This window comes from Patella vulgata, chromosome 1 (genome assembly GCF_932274485.2).
Source record: "Patella vulgata chromosome 1, xgPatVulg1.2, whole genome shotgun sequence".
Lineage (NCBI taxonomy): Eukaryota > Metazoa > Mollusca > Gastropoda > Patellidae > Patella > Patella vulgata.
Window position 1 is genome coordinate 29,303,024 of NC_065879.2, and position 21,113 is coordinate 29,324,136.

The following is a 21,113-nucleotide window of genomic DNA, read 5'->3' on the forward strand; positions in this document are numbered from 1 at the left end:
GAAATGACCTAGTTTGTGTCGAGTGGACTTAAAACCCCAATTCTCCCTCCCTCTTTATTTAAATTAGTAAGACGAAAGAACCTGTCAAATTTGAACAATTTCTGTAAATTACTTCAAGAGTTGGGGCCTTTGTTTCAGTCTGTAAAACCTTTGAATCCCCAAACGACTGAAATTATAATCTGTTCTGTATGAAATGGTCTTGTAAATGGCCTACAAATGAATAAATATGCAACAACCCTTGTCCACTACCCAGACGATTTAGCTGCTTTGGGCGTATGTTTTGTTGTCCCGCATCCTATCTTTATGAAATCATATCATTATAGCTCCAGAGATATATTAAGGGTTAATGATAAATGATGATTAGGTATGGACCGTGGTTTAGGATACCATGGAATACCATAAGGTCGATGATATGGAATTCCATGATTTAACATTACATTACAAATAAAAAAAAGAACTACATGTAGCTAAGTGATTAATTTCTTTCAAAGTTATAATGCAATCAAATTCAACTGCTAAAGGGTTAATGATTAATGGAGGCAGACCACCATTAAATTTCAGTTCGTCTATTTATAGCAATTCTCTCTCTCTCTCTTTTCTCCCCTTTTGCATGCCCATTTGTGTTGATTTTTTGGTCTAGAATGGACGAAGAGGGTTTGAATTAACATTTTCTGCCAGGTTTTGGTAAATATTCATGATTTTGAGGCGGAAGGATAAGAGGGTTATCAGGTTAGCTACGGCGATATGTACGGCAACTAGTTACATGTTTTTAGTATGCTTCTTCAAGTTTGTGTATCTCAAAATTTTGGTGGTCAACCTCATACAAATTTTAGTGCAAAGACATGACCATTTGTTCCTCTGTCTGTAGTGAAAAGCATTCAGCCCAACGAAAATTTGGGGAAAAGTTGGAGGTGGGCAAAGAGGCCAGAATTAACATTGAAGTCAATGGGGAAATTAATGGTGGTCTGCCTCCTAATATCGTTCGGGAGTTACTGGTTATTTTAGTTTCCCGAATTTTCCACCAGACGGCGCTGCTGATTGTGTCATTTCTTAACGTAAATAGTAAACACGTGTTTTTTTGTTGACGAAAATATTTCTGTTCCTTTGATTTAATATTAATCTAATTTCCATTTAGACATCCGTACACTTTGTTACGGTAAACCTACAAGAGCATGTTTCATACCATCAGAAAAGTCAAGGTTTGTTTTACATGATTTATGAGAAAGTGTAATATTTTCTGATGCATGAAATTCTGTCTGTTTCACTTTCAGTGTTTGTGGTTGGGGAAAGGGGAAAGAAGTATTAAAGTAGCTAAGTCTCTAACTCAATATCATCCAAAATCTTCAACATTGAAAACACAAATTATTTGTCAATTTAAATCAACATTGATGCTGTGATCTTACCGGAAAAAGATGGGCTTCTTCTGATATCCAATGTTTAAGACAAAATAAACATTTTGCCATTGGATTGGTATACGAATCGTGTACCATAATGCGTTTCAGCCCCAGTTGTAGCAAGAGACTCGAGGAACGAGGCTAGACATATTGCACCAAACCAAACGGTGTGTGTACACTGGAATAACAAGACGCTAAAAATTTGCATTCGATTGAGACTTCGGGCTTATTTCGTGGAACATAACTGATTTGAAATTAGAGTAAAAACGGAAACCATTGAATGTATATCAGTTTATATACATTCATATTACAGTATGATATGGGTTTTGACCCACTTGTGTCAATTTCTAGGTCCTTAATGTTAGCGATTTAGCTCCTTTAAGCAAAATTAAATATTGAAATATTGAATATTATTTTAATTATTCAATTAATATATACCTGAAGTTTTTATATACTATATAATATACAAAAGTATAGTAGATGCCGTATATGGTATTTGTGCAATAGTGGCTGTCAATTTAGATTAATCAAACCATGGACCTTATGTTATTATACCTTGTCCATATGATCAAACCAGAAGGGATGTGGAAAGAGTGGTTTATGATAATGTGTGCTGAGAGCATAAGATCTGTTCTTAAAGGAGCTAAATCGCTAATATTTGGGACCTAGAAATTGACACAAATGGGTCGCAACGCATATAATAATGTAATGTGAATGTATATAAACTGATTTACATTCAACCGTTTCTGTTTTTACTGTAATTTCTAATCAGTTATGTTCGGCGGAATACGCCAGAAGTCTTAACTGAATGGCAATCTTTAGCGTCTGGTTATTCTGGTCTACACCGATGATATTTATTGTGCATGCTCTCCAGATAAGAATATATAGCGTCACCTTTTGACATGACTTGCGGAATATGTCTAGCTGCGTTCTTTGAGTCCCTTGTATCAAAAGGCGCAGAAACGCATTATGGTACACGATTCGTGTACCAATGGTAAAATATTTAATTTGTCTTGAATATTGGATATTGGAAGCCCATCTTTTCCCTGTAAGATCACAACATCAATGTTGATTTAAATTGACAAATAATTCGTGTTTTCAATGTCGAAGATTTTTGATTATATTGAGTTAGAGACTTAGCTACTTTAAGTGGTATGGTTTGGATGCCAAGCTTGTACATGTAAATGTATGTCACAAACATGTCAATAGGGTCGACAGCCCAACCTCATGTAGGCCTAATATGTTTCTTGTGCCTTCCAGTTTCCTCTCACTACTGAAGACAGACCCTACCACTACCAGAATTGATTTTCCTTTATTGAAATGAAATTATTCCATGTTAGTTCCGAGTTGACCTAGTTTGCGCCAGGTCTTTCTTTATCTGCGCTTTATGTCTCACTTTAGTCTTAATTAAGAGACTTAAACTATGTTAGAGGACAATATCACTGTTAATATTATACTCTTGCTCTATTCCCAGTAGCAATTATTTATCCCCATACCTTTGAAAATTAAGCTTGTTGAGCTCTAGTCAAATTATTTCAAGATGATCAATGGTATTATCCAAAGAAATAAATATAATTACTTTTGAATCAAAAATAGAATCTTACTCCTACCGAATTAATCCATATTTTATATTTTATAATTAACTCAACAATGGACTTCCACACTTTCAGATATATATTTATCAAGGGAATAATTACCAATCACAGTTGTATTGTGTGTACTATGATTTATGATAATTTTTTCAGAAATACAGAAAACTTTTGTTGACTGAAGGTGTAAGAAAACGAAAGAAGAGACGAGGAACAATAACTAAAAGAGATTTTGTTGCCTGTGCAGATCCACAATTTCTTAGTAAATCACAAATTAGAAATAGAAAGTATGTGTCTATTATAATTAGCTTGTTTTTCATGGAATGTATTGAACAATATGGGAGCCATATTTGCTTGGGATTTTAACCTGATCTTGGCATTTTACTATATATATTTGAGTGAAAGAAATTGCATTATATTGGGTGGAAGACTTGTAGACTTTTATCCTGGTACTGTACACCTACAGTGTATTTGAAGCTATCTTTGGAAGGAATACAAACTTTCATTTTCCATGTGGGCAAGGGTAATAACCAAAAATTCTCATATTCATACTGTGTAAGTGCCTAGATAACCACCATGTGTATATACTATAAAATCTTTGTTATCAAGTTACTAATACATGTATAATTGATGAATGAAATTCCTGCTCAGTATTTTGAATGGCAAAGTAAACTATCTATATTGTGGCATTTGGTTTACATTAATAAACCAACTTTTGTTTATAATGTCTTGTGAAATCTAGTTGGGACTTTCCCTTTAAATGTTGTATTGTATATGATGCCATGATGAATACTATGATTAAACATACATTATGCAAGAGGTAAATATGCCTATTGCAGGTCTTTCTTTAGGCCTGAAATGTTATTTAAACTATTAATTACACATTTATTAACAAAACAAGACCATAATCAACTCTGGATGGCATCAGATACTCGCGATTTTAACTAGATTAGAACGGTTCGCCATTTAAAAATTTAATTTAAAAATGGGAAAGCGAGGCTAAGTCGTGAATATACCAGTGCGCTAGTTACCACTATGCACTCATCTTGTCAAAACAATAAACAGTGATAATTTGGCTCAGAATGAAGTAATTTGGCTGAAATTTTCAATATTTTCTTTTTTTTCATCTATTTTTGAATTGTTATAGCAAGAATGACCAACTTTTTATTAAACTCTTAACTAATGTATCTATAATTTTAGAATAAATAGAAGTGTTAATGTTTCTGGTAAAAGAAGAAGAAGGATAATGAAGTTACTAGGAAGACAGGCTATAGTTAAAACATCAAATACAGGTACAGTTTATAGTTCACAGATCAAGTAGAATTCTTGTTAATTTTAATTAAAGTTATGTACTCATATTTCCCGATGATTTTTCACATCTGGTTCCCTCATGTCTGGGGAAGTGTGCCTGCTCATTTGGTGGAGCACAAACTGTCATCCAATGATGAGTAGAAGGAAACGTCACCGTCTCGGCAGTGACCATAGAAACAAACTAACTCTATTAACAGAATACTGTTTTGGCAAGAGATTAAATTGCATTCAGAAGGAGCATATTAAAGTAGCTAAGTCTCTAACTCAATATCATCCAAAGTCTTACATGTTGAAAACACAAATTATTTGTCAATTCAAATCAACATTGATGTTGTTATCTTACCGGGAAAAGGTAGGCTTCTAATATCCAATATTTAAGACAAAATAAACATTTTACCATTGGTACACGAATCGTGTACCATAGTGCATTTCATCGTCATTTGTAACAAGTGACCAGAAAGAGCGAGGCTAGACATATTCCACAACTCATGTCATACGGCGACACCATAACTTATCTGGAAAGCATGCGCAATAGACTGGAATAACCAGACGCTAGAAATTTCTATTCGGTTGAGACTCATGCTGTATTTCGCTGGACCGAACTTTTGTTTGACATATTAAGAACAATAATTGTTAAATAATCTCATATTTATATCTATATATATACCTCATACCAGCTCACGTTATTGGTAGGGTTATGAGTAGTCATTGTATTTCATTCCTTTATAATCTTGTCAACTTTAATTGCTCGAGTTTTCAAGCTATGCAAGTGTTTGGTAGATTCCATTCTTAGATCTTCTTCACACTGTCCAAAGTATAAATACGGATATACATGTATACACAATCTTGAAAAGTTTTTAGTTCAAAGTTCAAGACATCTACAATAACACCTGACTTATATGCCAAAACATAACTAACATATTTTATCTTTCTAGAACCAATGGTTACAACCCAAACAAAGAGTCAGAAAAAGTCTAAGAAGAAAAATAAAATTGTACCAGTAGATTTATCAACACCAGAAGATAGTGAAGAAGATGTTGAGATGGATGATGAAGAAGAAGAAGAAGATGAGGATGCTGGAGTTATTGATGAAGTTAAAGCTGTATAAATTATATCTCTATACAATAAAATGTAAATATTTATTATGGTAAAAATATAGTTATTCATACAACTTAAAAGGCCAGATTTGCTAAACTATACATGGGGGGAGCTGGGATATTTGTAAATATGAAACAAGATTATTATTCTGGATTGAATTCTTGCGAGAGGAGATAAAACCTTATATGTCGAAAGTTAAATTCTCTATTTTTTCCTGATTCAGTTTTCTGCGAATGTCGGCAGATCATCTGCGAATTACCTTAGATAATATGGATATACTGTATGTCTGTGTGATGGCTCCATGGTATATTCCTATAGTCTACACTTATTTGGAATTCTTAGTTGGAAGATCAGAATTTGCTACATTTTTTTGAGTTAGAGGTCACACAAGAATTACAATCCTAAGATCATTACCCGTTTTCATCAACCATAGAACAATGCTTTTGCAGACCCAAATTTTTAAGCTTCACTTTTCAAAATACATTACTGGTATGTGCATGTTTTTGTTATAAAGAATGACTAAAACATATACAACCTATTCATATTTCAAATTCCAATTGTCAAGGGTTCTTTTACGTGCACATCCCATCCGAATAACTAGACATTGTTCCCTGCCAGGCCCTCTGTAATAACCCTCATGAGATCACAGCTGTTGAAACTTGAAATGATCTGGACTTCACGCTTTGCAATGCCCATTGTGGAAATTATTTAAATACTAGATAATGTATCGAGTAAAAAGAATCTGCAACATTGACTTCTCATTTAATGTTACAATTAGGTCATCAAGAAAAAATATTGTTTCTCAGACAATCGTTCCTAAAAATTTCAAGGCACCACATTTGATCTGGTCACGGTGATAATTGTTTATCATCCAGAATCATTCATAATCATTCATGATTGTCAAGAGCATATATGTCAGGTACATTTCCAGATTCAGTTGAGTTTTTTTATAGACTTATTTCCTGTGATCCGAGGAAAGCATTTGTGGCTCTTTTTAAGTAAAGTGGGAGTATCTGAGAACCAAATCCCCGGTTGTACGTGACAAGGAGTAGGGTCGCCTGTCCAACCTCGTGGGTTTTCTCTGGGTCCTCCGGTTTCCTCCCACTGCACCCCTACGTGCAAGCGAATTATTGAAATAAAATTAAACCATATGTTAGTCCCGAAATGACCTAGTTTGTGTCAAGTGGACGTTAAACCCCATTTCTCTCTCTCTATCTGAGAACCAGAATATATGGCTTTAGTCTTAGTGTCAAAAATCAAAAGTGTCTCTTTGTTTGAATTTTAGATATTGATTTTCTTTGGGAGATGACAATCTAGAGTAGGGATGGGCGATGTTTGGATACCCTCACTGTTAATTCAGTCAGTGCTGAACTTTATGTCAACTTGAATAAAACTGCTTTCCAGCACAATAACTATATAGACAATACAATCTCTGTTCAGCGTTACAGCCAGTATTTTTTCGACGTTCGTTGTGGGGTGGGATTGTGGATGGCACTCTCGATTTGCCCCCCCCCCCCCAACCCCCTTATGCTCTGCTTCTAGATCCGTTACTGTTCGTGAGGAATCCAGTTTTTTTCTAGTAAGACTGAATATCTGTACTTTCCATATATATAGCGTTACTGGCAATGACTACCCTATAAATACTTTTGTGGGAAAGTATATATAATCCAATTCAATTCTTTATTTTAAACCTTTATGGCTACTGGAACATGTACGTCATGGAATGGCACGTTGTTTACTGGGAGACCATGAGATTTCTTTTTTGCCTGGAACACCCCTAAAAAAACTCAGTCTGTGCCTTATGTACGCATGGCTTAATCTGCCGAAAAATAGGGTAGATAATATGTTGATCCCTTATACAAATCACACAGCTGCATGAACATTTGAAAGAATTTATTGTGCACCAAATAAATCACACATAATATCACATGATAAAATTAATGAAATGTATTAGAGATAGAAAATAAGACATTTTGATCATACAAGAATACTGATATTAAAATACTTTCTTTATTGATAATACAGTAACAGGTGGTCATAAGTTAAAATAAAGTAAGAAAGATATACTATATCACATGTTTAATTGTCCAATTTTCAACAAAGATTAAATTATTTTCCAATTTTTTTTCTTTTTCTTGCTCTTCTTTATGACCTAACCTTTATAAAGACAAACGTTTATAACTGTGGTTTCAAAAAGAAACAAATTTCTTTTTTAAATTCTACTTGTTAGATGACCCTCAGGTCGTAAATTGATGGTGTGAGATGACAAATTAAATGTTTTCTGAAAATAGTTGAATTTACTTTTTTTTATATATATATATATACCGGTATATATAAATAGTACAGTAAAATGAAGCAGGGGTTACACATAGGCATAGCTTGTTCCCCAATCCAAATTCAGATTTACTGAATAAAAATATTGTTTATAAAAAAAAAAGCAATGGAGAGCATATTTATGAAAATATAAGCATAATTATGAAAATGGTGTTAATTTAAAGGGGGTAATTTTAAAGGGGATTAAGCAATGATATACTTATAATGTTCAGATTTTACTCAGGAGCGCACAGCACTGCATCGTTATTAATTTAACAATTAGAAAGATAAAGTAATAGTATAAAATATAAGTTTATTTAATATATAAGTAAGCTACTAAATACTTAAAGATACAAATGGTTTTATAGAATGATAATGATCACAACAATATAATCAACATTTATACACACATTTTACTTATCACAGAAGTTCTTTTAGTATTATAGAGAGAATAAAAACTATGACCCAGTAAATTACTTTACAAGATTTAATTCTATGGGCGGTTTCAACGAGTTTTATTTGTTTTTTTTGGTCTAGCAAAAACATTTAAACCATAAACTCAAGGCACATATGTGCCCATCATAAAATTATAATACTACATATAGATGTTGAAACTTTAAGATAACAGTTCAAGTGATTTCTCACTATGCAAGATTGTTTATAACGATTATCAGAAAATATGTCATTTCAGTTTACATCATGGAATCTCAAAGGTTGACATGGCTACCAGTTTTATATTGAAATGGTGTCTGTTCATCCTTCTGCCCCAGTTATCTTTACGAAACTTTATACACACATAAGTATTAGTAGTTGTGTTATTGCTAATTAGAAATTTTCTCAGTTGAATAGTTTTGTCTTTCAATGGAAACCAATTTTATTTGGGTTTATTTGGGCAAGGTCATCGGATGTTGATGACCGAGTCACATTGTTGATAGTCACATCACTTAAGGGCATGTTTTGTTTAGACTAATAATGGTTCAAAAAGTGTGCATTATTGGACTATGATATAAAAAGATATATTTAATTTGTACCTTCTGATAACCGCTATTACAGCAGTATTAAGTTTGACATTTAGCCTCTAGGTACTCTAGAAGGGGGAAATAAACAATCTTGTAATAGGTCAAATTCTCACAAATATAATACATGAAAAGTAACAAAAACAAGAGTCAACAATGGATTTCAGTATATACATACGTTTCTTCATCAATCTTGTTTATTAATATAACGTTATTGTATTATATACACAAATATATCATTATAACATGTAGTTGACTTAGGCTCCCCCTCCTAATCAAAGAGTGAACGGGGTCATTCAAATTCAAATTAATGTAGGAAAATCCAGATATCTTAACCAGTTGTTCATTATATTACTTTTACAATCACACAGTTCAATAACTGATTTATCTCCTTTCATTTGAGATATTTCTTGTACTTTTGCATGTAAAACACCGGAAACAGAAAATAAGACATTTGATCAGAAACTTTTCATTAAGTACTACAGTCACAGAAATCAGAACGCTGATCTAATTGTATGTTCGAAAATTAAATAGTACTAACAATTGAACATTTCTATAGAGTTTTATAGTAAAATGTTTGTTTATAGTAAAATGTTTAAGTCTATGTAGTTCTGTGTTTTTTAAAAGAATACCCATGGCTTTATAGAGACAAGTTACCAAAACAATAATTACATAGAATATAATATAATAATGTCTTTACAAAATGGTTCTCTCTATATATACAGATATCTAACAGATCAAAAGGTATCAATATTCTTTGTCAGCAGTTTCTTTTTAATTTTTATCCCCAACCACATTTTTCTTGCCAATTATTTTCATCAAATCCTTACTCATGTAGTATGGTTTTCCTGTTGATCCATCATTTCTTTCAAGATCTTCCACTGTAAAAAAAATAATACAAAGAATTTGGAAAGCTGCAAAACATGATATCAGCTACTGAGTTCAGTATATTTACAGGTACTGTATACTAGACAAAAGATAGTATAGCCAGACAATAAATATTCCCAGGGACTGAGTTAACTATCTATTCATGTTATGATGTAAGTCAAAAGGAGCAATAACTCAATTCAAAGGGTTTTAATGGCACGGGCAAATACAAAACCAATTGATGTATAACTATCTTGATATGGTTTATCCTTCTTAACATGAAAAATCACATTAAGTCAACACAAAATCTCAGAAAAAATGTTTCTTGCAGGATAGTTTTTCACAGAAAACACCAATACTTAAGCATTTAACCCGGAATATTAAGTACTGAAAAAAACTTGTGAAACTTTCTCAAAATAGGATGAGATACTAACATATAAGTAATAATGTTTCAAAATGATCAATGCCTAATTATTGAAGACATTATGATTTCACATCCTTTTAGTGCTATACCCAAGGAGCACATGTAACCATTTTGCACTTACTGATTTCACCAAGTCATTACCACAAGTTCCATTGAAAAATTGGTGTATATAAATCATTTGTAAGAAAACAAACTCTTGAAAAACATATGCCAGATTTCAGTGTAAAATTAATTAAATCTAAAGTCTTTGAAATTCTGAGACCGTTGATATGTATACTTACAGAAACAGAGAAAGAGTGTATCTACCGCCATATTATAAACACTGAAGAAACAGGAAGCAATAATATATGTTCCTAATACCACAATCTGTAAACAAAATCATTATAAAATCTGTAAAAATGTTAAAAGATAGATATACTAAAATAGCAATATGTGTCTACTTTATCTCTTCCTTTTCAAAATCTTATTTGACATAAAAAAACCTTTAAATAATTATCAGAAAGTTTTTTTAAATCAAGGATTAGAATTTAGAATTATTACTTAATCAATTAAGAACAGATAGGCTAAAGATGCAGCATGAAATCCATAGAAGCTAATATAAAATGGCCATTTCTTTTGTTTGATTTAAATGATTTTAATAAATTGTGGGAACGAGAGAAATGGAGTTTAGCGTAAACTTGACACAACCCCTTTGGGATCATCATATGGTATGTGCATGTTTCAGTAATTTGGTTGCTTGTAAGGGTCTTTAGCATTGGGAGAAAACTGGAGAACCCTTAGAAAATCTATGAGACTGGGAAGTGAACCCTACTTCCTTTTACGTTTAAACATTGAAGCGAATCCATGACAACTGACTCAATGACAGACCACTTATTATATTATAAGGTATCATCTTAGACTCTGTTTTGACTTTTATTCTGACATGTTGTCCCATTACAAGTAGTATTTAGGTATCTGTTTAAACCAGAATAATCACATAAATGATATCTGTAGTAAAGTACTTACAATGATAGGTACGAAGTAGAAATTTAGAGTTGGGGTGTATTGCGTTAAGAATGTTATTCGACCATCAAAGAAGAAGAAAGCAGCAACACCAGTTAAAGCCACCACAACCAATTTGCTGACAAATAGTAGAAAATCTGTAACTTTATCAATAACCACCACTCTGTAAAATATTAAATACATTTATATATTGCCAAAATATGAAGGATTAATAAAAAGTGAATTTGTGGAGAGCTAATTTTTAATATATAATAGATGAGATATTTAAAGTAGGCTAATGTATATAGTAAATATTGTTATATTAACTGGAAAACCTTTTATGTACATCCATGTAGAATCGTCCATTGTTTTCAAATATTGCACTTATATATACCTGCTCTTATTTTCTTTTAATCGGATGCTGATCTTAAAATTGTAGTTGCATCATTGCATATACAGTACTCTACATACTGTAGACATAAAAATTGTCTTACCTTACAATATTTCTTAATATTAAGCTGAAGGCATTTTTAGCCGAAATACAGAAGTTTTTACCATAAATAGCAGTCTGAAATGGAAGAGTTAATATAAATAATTTATAAAATTTATTTGTTCAATATCATTTACTGAAGAGTAAATTCATAAAAATTATGAGCCATGTTAAAACAATTTCTAAGCATGTGTTTCAATTCTTATGGGTTTTTTTACATGTGAAAGGTAGACATATTATAGAAATCTAAACCTTTGTTATTAATCAGAATATACAACTTAGACATACCATAATATAAGCATTTTTATTTAAAAATTTCAAAAACTTCTCCAAACACCAGAAACAGCATTTTAAACACCTAGAAAAGAAAACACAGATAAAAATGATAGATACATGTAACTTTCAAAGAGGTATTAAGACACAGTTTACTTTAACATAGAAGAATATATTATGTTAAAATTACCATATTTCTGGTGGGTGGTGGGAACAATATGAAAGGTTATGTGCAATGACAAAGATTAGTTAAATATACTCTTCAAAAAAAGTAGGGGATATTGAAATGCAAATACCTATGCAGGTTGTGATATGATAAATAGTCATGGACACTTGACATGCTTTGAGAGTATATGTTCACAGATGAAGAACTTATCGCCCCAACAGAACCACTGAGCTGCACACGCAATAGGACCATACACGTGGGAGGGGTTGGGTTGATGAAAACTGCCGCGTGCTGGTTTATCTATCCATGTTTGCTTTCCTATCGGTTCTTGCATAAGATTTACTGTTTAGTGTATCTTTGCTTTAGTGTGTTACGGTTAATTAGATCGGGAGACGTGTTCGTCGAAGTCAACCGACAACACTGCAAGAATTGGCCCTGGCACAACAAGAGGAGAGGTCAGATTGCCCCAAATCGTGATTGGATGGTTGATTAGGAGCATGCCACGACGAATTGCTGAATGTCTGAGGATTGGTGGAGCAATTACTCATTATTAAGACAAAAATCAAAAACGTTCATTTTCACTTTTGACAGTATCTCTTTGCAAGTGAAATGGGGCCGTCAGATAAGCCGCCCATATGAACTGTTTATGTTCATGTGTAGGCAATTAGCCTGTTATTAACATACACTGGTTACCTCTAATAAAAACAGCAGTGCATTTCCGCAGTTTTGTATTGTTTCGGAATATCCCCTACTTTTTTTGAAAAGTATATTATGGTAGCAGACTTTTGGTGGATGATGTGAACAATATTAAATCAGATTTCTTCTGAATTTCTACAGTCAACAAAATAAAAATTTGAAAAGAATGAAGTGCAACTTACTTTAAAAGAAACTTGGCCGCAGGATTTTCTGTTCCTTTAAGTTTGTGGTCGACATATTCTAGAAATACTCGAATCAATTGAACAATAGCAATCAATAGTGAACCAAAGGCCAAAGTTCCCAAATGATACCTGAAACAGACAATTAGATAACATAGTAAATTGTCCAATTTTATGCATAATCATAAAATATATATTTTTAAAACTGGCAAGGAAAAGTGTCTAGTCATTAGGATGGGATGAAAAAACCAAGATATGTGTACACCTTGGCATGCACATACAAGAACCATTAACAGTTAAAATTCAATTGCTGTCTGGGTAAAATTTCCCTTATAGCACTCTGCATAGCATATGCTCCCTGATCGCTAAACCCAATTTCATTCATTCATTCTGCAATACAATAAGATATCCTACAGGTAAATAATTTACATACCTGAAGCATCTATAAAAGGAACTCAGTAGAGGGAATGTTGGGATATCACTTGGTTTATTAAAAGCCCAGTAATATGAAGCAAATGCACCTGCTAACGTCATCTGTCCTAATGCTACGACAAAGTTAACCAACCAGAACAACATAAATAGATTATAGATTTGAAGGTAGACTGTATAACTGAAAATAAATTAAAGGATTTAAAAACATGAACATGTTATTAGTTGGGTGATCAGTGTTCTAGAAAAGATAAGGGATACCAAAAAGCACACAAGCCATAATATTAACTTAAATCTCATAAAGCTGTATATATACTAAACAGCAAAAGAAACGTCAGGTTGGTAGGTTACTCTAAATAGACGCATTGCACAAAACTTGCCAAATGTTTTTATTGTATATTTGTGACCACATCTCCAACTTTACCTGAGCAATAAGGTTCCTTCCCAAACACAGAGTTGAACTCAGGAAATGTTCTCAAAATCATAACCTGACTTTTGAGATAGTAATGTGTTCTGCATGATTTTCATGCAACTGATGCTGCATGTGCTGTTCACCGGGATCATACCTGGTTGAATCATTCACACTACAACGTCAGCAGCATGCCACGACTCACGACAGCTCAGAGGAACCAGGCGCTTGGAAGACTCGACCCTGCCAAACTGCCCAAGCAGTTGCCAATCACTTCCAGGTCAATTTTTATGTGTTATCAGTGGGATCTGATATAAGAGATGGTTTTCCATTGTATCTCAGTATACATCACTCTTATTAATTTTAACTTTGTATGCTTCCCAATTACTACCACCACTTTCAGAAATCCAACCTACACCCCCCCCCCACCACAAGACATCTTTAACTTACTCTCCTTCTCCATACTTTAGATAACCACAGACACTGTTTCCTGTACTGTTTGTCTGAAAAATAACATCATATTGATAAGTCTTTGTTGATAAAATAACTAAATTAAGCCTATTATTAGTAGTGACAGTTAACCCTATTATTACTAGTGATATCAACCCTATTATTGATAGGGATGTTATTCATAGTTAACTCTATTATTGATAGCGGTGTTATTCATAGTTGACCCTATTATTACTAGTGATGTTATTGATAGTTAACTTTATTATTACTAGTGATGTTATTGATAGTTAACTTTATTATTACTAGTGATGTTATTGATAGTTAACACTATTATTACTACTGATGTTATTGATAATTAACACTATTATTGACAGTGGTGTTATTGATAGCTAACCCTATTATTGATAGTGATGTTATTGATAGTTACCCTATTATTGATAGTGATGTTATTGATTGTTAACCCTATTATTAACAGTTTAACTCTAACAGATAATAAGAAAGCAGACAAAAAACTCCACAGCAGTTAATTAATTTGATACAATCCAACAACCATAAGTGGACTATTTTATGATAGATATACTCACTGAATTATCACATGGTAAGCTTTGAAAGAGGTTCTCTGACTGCTTCTGCACCGCAGCTTCATTAATGCTACCATTTGGATAAGTCACATTGTTATCTGCTAAATTCTGGCCCCTACCTACTGATTGTAAATAGCTAACTCTTGTTAAGATTTAATAATCAAATCAAATAATATATTGATATAAGCCTACACATTGGTGTGCATGTAAAAGAACCCTTGAAAGTTGGAATTAAAAAAACCAAAAAAAACATAGACCATAGCACTGCTGTCCTGGCAAAATTTCCCTCATAGCATACTGCATGGCGTATGCCTGTCTTAATTAGTCTGGATGGAGTAGAAAAGTAAGATGTTAAACCTCATTTTATTTCATTTTTGCTAGCAGATGAAATGACAGAACAGCGTTGCGGGCATCAATCTTGGGATAATTTACTTTAAACCTCAGAAAAAGGATACACAGCTACGGTACCCCAAAATGCAACAACCAGTAACTGTAGAACGAATGGAAATATAGGCCAAACCAATGTAAACATCATTGTACCAACAGCTCTAAAAAGAAAAATATCAAAATTTTTTATGTATTAAATCAACCATCCCAATCATGTAAAATATCTAATAATTTTTTCATTGGTTAAATGTTTTTTTTAACATTAAATTAAAGTCATGATGCACCATTTTAGTGTCATGGGAATCATTTGCAAATATTAGGAATGATAAATCTCTGATAGGAATCCAGTCAAAAAATTGTTCAATTCCATTCAGTATTGACAAAGATATTTGGAATTGAAATTTCATCAGTAGAAGCCGGAGGATGCCCAGTGTCGCTCAATTTCTAATCCATATCTTTGTATATAATGAACAGAATTGAGCCATATTTGGACTGATATTCCTCTTAGAGATTCAAATTTCTCAATATTGCAGTTTGCAAGGGATGGAAGGTCCTTCAAATGTTGATCAGTTGCTTTAACAGAAATGATGATCAGCAGATTTTACAGACATTTGTTCATAAATCAAAGATCATAGACAGTACAAAACAACATTGAAACTTAAAACTTACTTGCTTCCTTCCTTTATAAGTGATATTGCTATTCTGATTCTTTGACACAAGAAGAGTAGAATCAAAAATACAATAGCAAATATAATTCCAGCTGTGATACCTACAATATAACATCATCCATCATTTACTGCATATCTGGTAGCTAATAAGAAACTAGAGTTTGGAAATTAATGCAAGGGCATGAGAACATATCCATCAGAACTCAATCAAAAAGTAATTGACTATTTCCAACTTCAGCTGCACTTGGAAGAAAATTCAGCTAAATTGTTTAACCAACTACACCATATAATATGCTTTATCAGTTAATTGTGCAAATGGACATTAAATAAAAGCTATATTTTTCAACATACAGCTATCAGAGACCATGAAAAGGGTTAAGACAATTCAGATTATCGTTGCAGGGGTGACTGGTCATACAAGGGATGCTACTTTGCCAAGATCATGTGGTGAATGATATTCAACTCATCTCGATTATCATTGATGATAGCCAGGATTGATTAGGTAATTATGTGATCAACTGTTTTATGGTGTTAAACACCTACCTTAATTGATTAACTACTTAATCTGCGGGAGCCATGTCGGCTCAGTGCGTATGACATTTGCCCGCTAACCTGGAAGTCCCGTGTTCGATCCCTGCATTGGACGAGAAAGTTCATCAGGATTTTCTGGCATAGTTCCTCCTTGTCAGTGATATAGGACGGAGGGTCTGGCAAGGAACAACATATAGTTGTTCGTATGGGACAAAAAAACCACTAATAATTCCTTAGAAGACCAAAAGTTATTATATGAGACTGTGGGAGGATATCTGACAATTCAAAAAAATAATTGACTGTCACTAGATAAGAGAAAACAAGAAAAATAGAAAAAGTCTGTGCACTGCTATGTTTTTATTAAATATAGAATGAATAAAAGGAAATGTATGGACTATTTCTATTTTTCTCGTTTTCCCTTATCTAGTGATATTCAATTACTTTTTTGAATTATCAGATATCCTCTTACGGCCTCGCATAACAACTTTTGGTCTTCGAAGGAATTATTAGTGAGCAGAAATTCGCCCATGTATCTGTTATCACTCTTCACTTCAGTCAGTTACATAGAAGGATAACTCATGTTTTCCTTTTGTGTTCATCACTTCCCTTTCTCGATCCTTTTGCACCTATTTTTTGGTATTCAGGACACGATATGCTACATAATATAAAAATATTTGTAGTTGAAGTCTATTGAAGGAAATGAAAGCTTAGTGACTTCTGGTGACCTAATTCTGGCTTCTATTAACCCCAACTAAAAATGGCCGACAAGCAAAATTTTGAAACAGCACCCCTGGATCGTACTTACAATGTAGGCAAACTTACCTGTGCCCAAGAAGAAATCGGCTTTAGAGAATGTTAATTGAATAGTAGCTAATGTAAAAGCAAACTGGTCATCTTTATCTCTGTATATTAAATACTGCCAAATACATACTCCACATGCTACAAATATACACAGGATATATAAAACATACAATTACGCAGAATCTACATTGTCATGGTTACTGATATACTAACTAATGCAACTAACAACACATGAGCTTGGGTGAGATCCCAGTCTGGATTTAGTAGCGAGAGGTAGGCTGCTATAGGCCGGCCTACAGCTCAAGCACCTATTTCATGCTTTAAAAAAAAATGATATGTCACCATCAGAAGCAAGTCATCAACAACATTTCCATTGCAGGAGCTGATAGAGAATATAGACGATATTCCAATAGAACTATGTGCAGATGTTCATTTATGAAGAGAGAGTGAGGGCGACAAGTGAAGTTTACCATCCAATCAATGTAGTATGTGCTTATTGCAGTAATTTGCTTGTATGCAGGAGTCTTTAGCTGTGGGAGAAACCCAGGATTTTTGCAGGTGACCCTATGCCTTGTCGTGTAAAGCGATGGATTGTACTTTCAACACTTGTATTGATGAAAGATCTAAAACAATTGCATTGATGACAGATCTAAAACACTTGCATTGATGACAGATCTAAAACACTTGTACATGCAGCTATTTTCTCAATGCTGTCATATTACATGTTAAAATGGTGAGAATTAGTTATTACCTCCAGCAAACAGACATACGAAAGATAAAATAGTCAACCATATCATAAAACCAGCTATCCATCTCATAAGAACAATCCATATAAAACATACTACCATTCCCAGAAACAGTAATCTAAAAAATAAAAATACACAATTATAAATGTTATGAAACTGAAGGGCTAATTGGAGATCTTGGATTTTGTTTTTAATAACTGTAGAAGACCATTTCTTTATTCTATAAAGGGATGCAATAAGTGTAGTTGATCAGATTTGAGAATCTGTCCACAGGTAGTGAACAGGTAGAGATGATGTAAGGCCATGTCCGTTGTAAACAAATAATCTGTGAACAGATTCTGTAATCATTTTCTTGCATGCTTCTTTATCAGCAAGATGGTACTTAAACATAACTCTTTCCAGTTTTGAACAAGATAGGGAAATCTCAAGCCTATTACCATGATATATACTGTGAATGGAAGGGGGCTTAGTGTCTCATCAACACAATACTTTGGTCATCCAGGAATATGGTCATTTTCATACTTATTTCTATGTCTACGAGAGAGAAAGAGAGATAAATGGGGTTTAATGTCCACTCGACACAAACTAGGTCATTTTGGGACTAAATGGTTCAATTTTATTTCAATAATTTGCTTGCGTGTAGGGGTCTTTATAGTGAGAAGAAACTGGAGAACTCAGAGAAAACCCATGAGGTTGGTTTAACATCTACTCGACACAAACTAGGTCATTTCGGGACTAACGCATGGTTCAATTTTGTTTCAATAATTCGCTTGCGCGTAGTGGTCTTTATAGTGAGAAGAAACTGGAGAACTCGGAGAAAAACCACGAGGTTGGACAGGCGACCCTACTCCTTGTCACATACAACCGGGGAATCTAAACCATGCCAGTTGACTCAATGACAGACCTTATGATACTGCGCGACCGTGCAAACCATTCGGCCATCCACACCCCCTCTCTATGTTTACGAATGCAATCAGAAGGAGCACAATTTTGCTTGTCTCCTCTTTGATAAATTTCAACTTTCAAGGGTTCTTTTATGTTCATGGCACTATGAACACAACTGGACCTCGTTTTTTCTTCTCTTCCAATAGATTCCCCTTCCTTGTCTGCCCCAAGGTAGTACCACAGCCCCCTAAATATTGTGACACCATAAGCCCTTACTTTATGTATTTAAAACTTACGCTACTATTATATACCATGTTGAAGTAATATCAGATATAGCCTTTTCTGCATATTCCTGTGCTTCTAAAAACTGATTAAAAACACTGAAAAATAAGCATATCTATTATTAGTAAACAGATCACAATTCCATAAGAAACAATAGACACTCAAAGTATTGATTACAAAAATAGAGAATGTCACCCGTATATTTTAAGGATGCAATGAATATTAATTTACAACTAATTGATTATTCAAACCCGCATATTATTATGGACAATGTCTTTCACAACTAGGAATGAAATGGTACAATGAAACTCCAGCCTATTCAATTATATACTGGATGCAGTTTCATGGGATTTAATGTCCATTAGGCACAAAACAGGTCATTTTGAGACTAACATATGGTATATTTTCATTTTAATCATTTGGTTGTGGTGGGAAACTAGAGAAAATCCACAGGGTTAAGCAGGCAACCCTACTCCTTGTCACATACAAACCCAGGATCAAAACTCATCAATAACATGTCTTATATGAAGCAACCTCCCAAATCTGATTATAGTATTTAATATATTTAGACATACAGAGATAATTAATATGAAGATAAGTATCGATAATACATGATTAATATATGATTTCTATAATACAAGAGGAGCATATATAAATGACAAGTTCAATCAAACAGTTGTATAATAAATTCAAAATTCTATTAAAGATATGGTACATATATATTGGGATAAAGATGCATTTAGGTAGACAATATAACTTTTGATCTATCTAATATTCTATGTTAACCCTGAACCCTTCACCTCACAACAGGTCTAATACATGCTTTATACTCCACCTTAACTACATGTAATTAAAATTCAGTGCAACAACCAACCATAATGTGATCATAAATTTTACAGGAATAAATTAAGAAAAATCAATATAAATCAATCTAACTTTTATTTTGCCCATGTCACTTGTTGCAAAGTCTTTATGGTACAGACAGAATCTTTGTTCTCCTATTTTCTCATGAAATACCCTGTTAATCCAGACATTTAAATTTTAATTTGGTTATTTCTTTTTGAGTAGACTGACATTTTTGGAAACTAGAGTTAAATAGGTGCTAATTACTGGTTAGGGTCAGAGTTATGGTTAAACACCTCTAGAGCTTAAACTTTGGTGACCAAAATGCTGTGAATTTTTTATGGATGATTGTATACTATTTAAAACCTAAAATCATAATGCACATTAAACTGGGGCCATTATGTCTAAAGACTATTACTTTCGTCTTTGTATTGCCCCCAAATTTGATAATCTCATTTATAAACGTAATAGTCTTTAGACAACATTTTTGAAAGAGATCTTCCATGTTACAGACACCTGTGGAAATATGCAGTCATGCACAAATTGCTATAGCTACTGCTATATAAGGTCCCTTTCCGCAGTCATCTTGAGTTTCTACAAGTTTCAATATACTGATCAACAAGACACACAAAAAATTAATAAGTCATGAAATTAATGTGTCATGGAATTAATGAGGCATGAAATCAATTGGCCATGTGTATAATGTGTGACTTCTTGTAGCTTTAACATATGCATGTATAAAATAAGACATTAATTACTGGATAATAAAACAATTGTCATGTTGCGTTGATTAGTGTAGCATCTCATTAACCACTGTTGATTATAGTATTTTCTCGGCAATATTATTGACTTACACATAGAGAGAAAGAGGGTCATTTCGAGTCTAATACGCTTATGCGATCACCTAATTGTCAGATTAAGTGCAGGAATGAAACGGTACCAAGCCACTTGACTCAATGACAGATCACATGATCTAAAGTGCATGTGTGAGGCCTTTCCACTGCCTAATCCCCCACTTATATACAAGCTGTGTTTCATTTTATGTTAGAGAGCCAAAATTGGTACTGATATTAATACATCTAGTGATCGACTGCATTTAATGCATCGATTTCGATCTTGTTTTAAAGTAGGCCTAACTGTGGTCTGGATTAAGAATCAGAATCTGGAAATTGAAACATTCAAGAAGATGTAAATGACGAAAGGGTACTTTCTATAATTGAGAAATGTATAGGCACAAAATTTATCTATACGTCAATTGTCTTAATTATTCTGATTTTACTAGGCAGGAATAACAGGATAATGTA

General features: G+C 33.3%; 1 protein-coding gene and 1 long non-coding RNA gene across 7 annotated transcripts in view; one reads left to right on the forward strand and one right to left on the reverse strand.

Moving 5' to 3' along the window:
- Nucleotides 1–1,031: 1,031 nt before the first annotated feature.
- Nucleotides 1,032–6,692, forward strand: LOC126827155 (uncharacterized). 2 transcript variants are annotated; one of them, XR_007682591.2, is made up of 5 exons: nucleotides 1,032–1,199; nucleotides 3,140–3,270; nucleotides 4,184–4,275; nucleotides 5,230–5,425; nucleotides 6,678–6,692. It is a non-coding gene; the product is annotated as an uncharacterized LOC126827155 (long non-coding RNA). The 2 variants fall into 2 exon arrangements; XR_007682590.2 differs by lacking the exon at nucleotides 6,678–6,692 and having other exon boundaries at nucleotides 1,034–1,199; nucleotides 5,230–5,436.
- A 578-nt stretch (nucleotides 6,693–7,270) lies between these two features.
- Nucleotides 7,271–21,113, reverse strand: part of LOC126826959 (choline transporter-like protein 4) — a 53,842-nt gene continuing 39,999 nt past the window's right edge. For all 5 annotated transcript variants that reach the window (XM_050556128.2, XM_056101184.1, XM_050556127.2 and 2 more), the window contains 14 exons: nucleotides 18,981–19,064; nucleotides 17,805–17,917; nucleotides 17,075–17,191; nucleotides 15,723–15,822; nucleotides 15,122–15,214; nucleotides 14,670–14,802; nucleotides 14,086–14,138; nucleotides 13,231–13,407; nucleotides 12,801–12,929; nucleotides 11,772–11,841; nucleotides 11,488–11,561; nucleotides 11,018–11,177; nucleotides 10,294–10,378; nucleotides 7,271–9,602 (listed from right to left, as the gene is read on the reverse strand). In XM_050556128.2, the coding sequence (XP_050412085.2) occupies nucleotides 9,496–9,602; nucleotides 10,294–10,378; nucleotides 11,018–11,177; nucleotides 11,488–11,561; nucleotides 11,772–11,841; nucleotides 12,801–12,929; nucleotides 13,231–13,407; nucleotides 14,086–14,138; nucleotides 14,670–14,802; nucleotides 15,122–15,214; nucleotides 15,723–15,822; nucleotides 17,075–17,191; nucleotides 17,805–17,917; nucleotides 18,981–19,064 (1,495 nt within the window). In that variant the 3' untranslated portion in view covers nucleotides 7,271–9,495. The remainder of the gene's footprint in view (nucleotides 9,603–10,293; nucleotides 10,379–11,017; nucleotides 11,178–11,487; nucleotides 11,562–11,771; nucleotides 11,842–12,800; nucleotides 12,930–13,230; nucleotides 13,408–14,085; nucleotides 14,139–14,669; nucleotides 14,803–15,121; nucleotides 15,215–15,722; nucleotides 15,823–17,074; nucleotides 17,192–17,804; nucleotides 17,918–18,980; nucleotides 19,065–21,113) is intronic.